This window comes from Cynocephalus volans, chromosome 12, assembly GCF_027409185.1.
Source record: "Cynocephalus volans isolate mCynVol1 chromosome 12, mCynVol1.pri, whole genome shotgun sequence".
NCBI classification, from domain to species: domain Eukaryota; kingdom Metazoa; phylum Chordata; class Mammalia; order Dermoptera; family Cynocephalidae; genus Cynocephalus; species Cynocephalus volans.
Window position 1 is genome coordinate 74,568,472 of NC_084471.1, and position 6,000 is coordinate 74,574,471.

The following is a 6,000-nucleotide window of genomic DNA, read 5'->3' on the forward strand; positions in this document are numbered from 1 at the left end:
TACTTATTTTCTTTCTCATACAGAATGGGTTTGTCATGTGTCGACGGATGGTCTGTGACTGTGAGAATCCCACAGTTGATCTTTTTTGCTGCCCTGAATGTGACCCAAGGCTTAGCAGTCAGTGCCTCCATCAAAATGGAGAAACCTTGTACAACAGTGGTGACACCTGGGTCCAGAATTGCCAACAGTGCCGCTGCTTGGTAAGTTTAGCTACATGAAGTGGAGGACAAGTTTAGGCACAGAATCTAAATAAGAAAAGCAACCTTGCCTTCTCGATCCGCCAGTACCCAGTACCTGGCCACAGGGTTGGGAGTTACAAAAGTGAGCCTGGTTAGAATGATGAGATGATGGTTATGCAATCACGACCTGAGAAGGAATATTCTGTGGTGGACGTGGTGCATCATGTTATGTATTTTTCTGAGGATAGTGTCTCTTTCAGGAGTATTTCCATAGCTTAAGAAGAAAAGCCTCTCCTAGCCTTTCCAATCCCATCAAGGTTAGGCAATTATGGACAGCCTAAAGACACTTATGGACAGAACTGTGGCATTCATGGGGGAAAAAAAGAAAAAAAAAACATTCTTTTTCCAAGTAGAATTTTTGTTACCCTATTTCTATCACTCATGCTCAGACTTAGAAAAACAGAACAAACAGGAAAATAAACAAAAATATTTTTTTTCTTCTAAAGATCGTTGCGATCAATACTATTCTGGTGAACAACTTGTTTTGCACACAATGTGGACATGCCGTAAATATGCATTAGAATTGAATTTCTGTACATACTTATGAAACATTTATTGGAAAGAATAGGTCAAAAAGAAAATAAAGACTTTATAAAGAGAATGCCAGTCTTTTTTCAGTGGACCAAATTTCTTGTTTCTTTCTAGTTGTGTAAATGAGAAAAGGAAAATTGGTCTATGTGTCTTCATAGCAAAAAGTTTCACAGAAGATGCTACTTTTAGAGTTATTACCAGTTTTCCTTCTATTTGTGTGAGGATATTTTTAAAGCAATGCTTTTTTGTTGCTTTCTTCTTATACTTTCAACCCAAAAATCAATTGAAAGAGCAAGGTCAGTTTCTGTGCCTGAAGGCTGCTTTCATCTCCCAAACCGTGAGATTCACAATCATGAAGAAAATAGGAAACAGGTGGGAACTACATTTTAAAAAGATCCAATTCACACAGTTTTCCCATGTGGAATAAAGAAGACTGAAATCAGTTTCTAGGCTTTCCTCCCCCAAAGTCCCTATACTGAGAAACGTATAAATGAACAAAGAAAAACTCAAATTTTCTTCACATTTTAGTTTGTTTTCTTGTAAATGGACAAAACTTTTTTTTTATGGAGAAAGGAATAAATGAGAAGTTAGAGAAGTTCAAAAGAATGGAAAAGGCATCTCATAGGTAAAAAGTTAAATGAAAACCTCTTCCGTATGAAATAACTCTCCTATATCGTGGGAAAGATAGGGGCATGCACATGTTATTGTTTTAAGAGACATAGTTTTTGCTTTTGTTTTATTGTTGTTCTTGTTTAATCCTTGAAAATTATTTTAAAATCCAGTTGCAGTATAGATCTCATCACACCGATAAGGCTTTTGTAGATTTCCTGTGAGATTCATGGGCTTTGAAGGCCCAAGTATCAATATCCATCAAATAAGTTGAGTATTCGGTGAACACGGTGCTCGCCTCCTCTTGCCCGCCTCTCTCCATTTCCTCCCTTCCCCTCCCCCTGCCCTGCACATCTGTTTTCCCTACAGCAAGGGGAAGTTGACTGTTGGCCCCAGCCTTGCCCAGAGGTGGAGTGTGAATTCAGTGTCCTCCCGGAGAACGAGTGTTGCCCTCGCTGTGTTGCCGACCCTTGCCAGGCCGACACCATCCGCAATGACATCACCAAAACTTGCCTGGACGAGGTGAATGTGGTTCGCTTCACTGGGTCCTCTTGGATCAAACATGGCACTGAATGTACTCTCTGCCAGTGCAAGGTAAAGCTCACGACATTCAAGTAGTGACCACTTTGCCAGCTGCACTAAGGGCTCATACATATTAATGTGCTTAACCAGGACAATGGGAAACATTTTTTTTTTTTTTCTTATTTGTTTCTCCAATAGAAGTGGGAGGAGTAGGGGTCGGCATTATTAGGACCAAGGCTGATGGGTATGTGTATCCTCCAGTGTATATTCAGGGAGGAGGAAAGTGCATGGACTGAAACCAGAACGATCAGTTATTTATATAACCAGAATAGAAATAACCTATTTAAATTGCCCTAAAGTAGCTAACTGTACACATCTTTAAAAAAAAAAGAAAACTACACTAAACTTCATGTTCTTCTTTCATGATGGGAGACAGTATTATTTCATTGATTTTCATCTGGTTCTTTTATGAGATTTGTAAGATATATTGGTGAAATAGACATATTACATTTTCTAAAGTGAAAATCGATATGGCAAAAATGGGCATATTTCTTGGTTTGTTGTGGTCAGTTACATTAGGTTGAAAAATTTAAGATCTGTTGTTTACCATATTTTATTCTTACAGTTGGAGAAAAATCATTATAAAGATTTTCTCTTTATTCTCATAGGAAAACAGACTGTTGTGCCTTTTACTTCAATGAGAGCAAAAATACAGATAATGTAGACAGAGCACCTATATAGAGAGTTCATACATAGTGACAAAGTTGAAAGCATTCTACTTGGATTGTAATTTCCATGAAAATTTAGTGGTCATTGTATTTCATAGTCATAAATTTGGAATCAACACTAAAACTAAATAAATCATCTGAAGACTTAACTAAATAGCAGAGATGTCAGATTTTCCCATCATAGCCTGATATCTATAACTGTTTTGTTTTGTGTGTGTGTGTTTCCACTTTGTAATTTTTTTTCAGTAGAGCAATTTAATTCAGATTCACTTAGTACAGATTCTTACTAGAGCAGTTGACCTAACAGGACAAAAATACAAAATGCTTTAAGCTTTGCTATTCCATTTTTATCTCTTTCAAACCCAAATTTCTAGCTCTTTCAATCAAGGCAATCAATGCAATTTGTCAAAAGCTTTTTTGAGTGAGCATTTGCTGCATTTAGTAGTAGTCACTACTACTAAAAGTTACTAATAATGTATATGCAATGTTCCTTTAATACATGTTTAATGTGAGTAAATTTAATAGTGCACATCTCGAAAATTCAGCACTGATGACCAACAGAGAAATGCTTTCTGGCACTAAATTAGCGAATAGAGTTGAGTCCTGTTACACCCATAATTTAACTGTTAGATTAATATTCTGAGCAGTGACAACAGAAATACATACCAGGTGATGGGATGAAAATCACCACATATAGCTCAGACAAGTACTTCTTGTAAGAAAAATGCATTTAGTCATAGGCAGGAAAACAGTGTGTTTTCTGGGGTAAAGAGCATGAATGAGCTTGTCATTCACTGCCTTAAAAACAACTACTAGAATCTTTTGGTTCTTAATAGGAATGTGTTCCGGAAAGTGTATTTTAATATTGAAGTCATTTCTTCTTGTCCTTAATTGCTGATTTCTGGAAGTTACTGTTTCATGCCATTTCCCTTTTACTTTCTTATTAAATATGAGTTATACGATTATGCTCAATTTTTCCTAATTTAACCCAAATATTTATTTTTATTACATTAATTTTGTTATTTTAAAAATAAAGTCGGTGTAAAACAATATCCAGATATTGCATTGGAGGTAAGCATTTTTTACAATTTGGTGCTTTCAGAACACTGATTTTACTTATTTCCTCCCCATCTCACCCCCCTCTGCATTATGCATTTTTAGACAATGAATATAAACTGTCTGGGGCATTGTGCTGGTACTAGGGGTATCACAATAAGCAAAATCAGATACAAGTCATTCCGGAATTATTGTCTAGCAGCTTATAGCCTAGAACTATGCTATGCTGACTATTTAAATTTAAATTAATTAAAATTAAATAAAATTAAACTTAACTCCTTAAGTCACACTAGCCCCATTTTAATTGCTCTCTGTATTTCTGCCAGAATAATAACTCTGCTTGATAATAATGTGGAAAGGATGAGGATTACGTTAAATTGATACTATTTTTCCTGAGTATAGACTGGCTTTTTCCCTCACTTGGTATGCTTCAACAAAGGCTAGAGTATCAAAATCTTTTCTTTAAGTTTTATCTTATAGAAACAAAGACACTTTTGATTTTACATTTTTAGTCATCTAAAGTCAATGATCTGAAAAGAAATATAGAATAGAGGATAAACTTAGAATCAAACTAACGACTTTTAATCCTAGCTCTGCCATTTATTAGCTGTGTGATTGTGGATGTGATATTTAAGCTTTCTGATCTTCAGGTTCTGTATCTAAAAAGTGTGACTATTATTAGTGATCCCACTGGGAATGCTGTGAGGTTGAAATTAGATAATGTATTTCAAATGCCTAGAAAAGCATCTGACACAAAGCACACACTCAAGAAGTGGAAGAATATTATCATTGTTAGGATTATAATAATACTCCTAACATTATTATTTGTATTAGTTCGCTGGTTAAGAAAAGAAAGAGTGCAAAGAATCAAAAGAATAAGGTGAATTTTTTTCTTCTTTGTAGTACACTACATTATTTTGATTCTTTGTTATAAAAACTAATTATGCTTATCTGGCCCTTCCCTGCCTGTTCCTCCTATTTCATCTCTACACTGTTTTCTTCACCAACTGAAAATTCTCACCCAGATCTTTATTTAGTTTTTTAACTACATAAAACTCTTGTCATTTCAAAGCCTCTGCTCACGCTGTTCCTTGTGCTTTTGGCCTGCCTCTTCACGAGCTGTTTAAATATCACCTCTACAGAGATGTCTATCCTGGCCACTCAATCTGAGTAGTCAGTCTTTTATTAATCTCATGACACCACCTAGGTCATTTCCTTTTGTCTTTGTCAGTTTGGGCTGCTATAATAGAATACTATAGACTGGGTGGCTTAAACAGCAGAAATTCATTTCTTACAGTCCAATATCAAGGTGCTGGCAGATCGGTGTCTGGTGAGGACGCTCTTCCTGGTTGCAGATGGTCATTTTCTCATTATTTCCTCTCCTGGTGGAGAGCACAGAGATGAAGCAAGCTCGCTCGTGTCTCTCTATAAGGGCACCAACACTGTTCATGAAGGCTCCACCCTCATGCCCTCATTACCTCCCAAAAGCTTCACCTCATAATGCTATCACTTTGGGTTAGGATTTCAACATATGAGTGTTGAGAGGGCCCAAACATTTAATACCTTTCAGCACTTTTCACAATTTTGGATTGTAGCACTTTTCACAATGTTTGCTTGGTAGTTACTAGTTTTCTCCCCAGATAATCTATAAACCCTGCCCTATGATGGTAGTGACCATATCTGCTTTATTTATCATTATATATAATGCTTAATATACTCAATACATATTTTGTGAATAAATAAAATAACAAATGTGATACGAGAGGAAGCCACAGGGTAGATAAAGCCAGTCTATGACTTGCCAGGAATAACTGGGCATAATAATTGGTTCTGCAAAAGTAGAGTCATGAAAAGTGATTGTGCCATTGAACTTTCAGGAGTGCAGAAATAACAAATGAACTATTCAGTTACATTCATATGTACCAGTCAATAAGTGAGAATATTTACGAATGGCTTAAACATTCATACTCTGCTTTTCTTTCCACTCTTTTCTTTAGAATGGCCACATCTGTTGCTCAGTGGATCCACAGTGCCTTCAGGAACTGTGAAGTTAACTGCCTCAAGGGAGATTTCTGTTTAAAGAATGTTCTTTCACTACAAAGACCAAAAAAAAAAAAAAAAAAAAAAAAGTTAAACCTTAAATTGGATGATTTGTGGGCAACTAAATGCAGCTTTGTTAATAGCTGAGTGAACTTTCAATTATGAAATTTGTGGAGCTTGAGAAAAATCACAAAAGGAAAATTCTTGGGGCAAAAGTAGACCACAATTCTCCCTCTACCGTGTCTGACATCAGCTTGTAGAAGAAGGGGTGTGGG

General features: G+C 36.1%; 1 protein-coding gene across 1 annotated transcript in view; it reads left to right on the top strand.

Moving 5' to 3' along the window:
- The window catches only part of NELL2 (neural EGFL like 2), a 365,095-nt gene extending 359,362 nt beyond the window's left edge, over positions 1 to 5,733 (top strand). The window contains exons 19-21 of the mRNA XM_063075314.1: positions 24 to 200; positions 1,749 to 1,973; positions 5,683 to 5,733. Of these exons, the coding sequence (XP_062931384.1) occupies positions 24 to 200; positions 1,749 to 1,973; positions 5,683 to 5,733 (453 nt within the window). The remainder of the gene's footprint in view (positions 1 to 23; positions 201 to 1,748; positions 1,974 to 5,682) is intronic.
- The last annotated feature ends 267 nt before the right edge of the window (positions 5,734 to 6,000 follow it).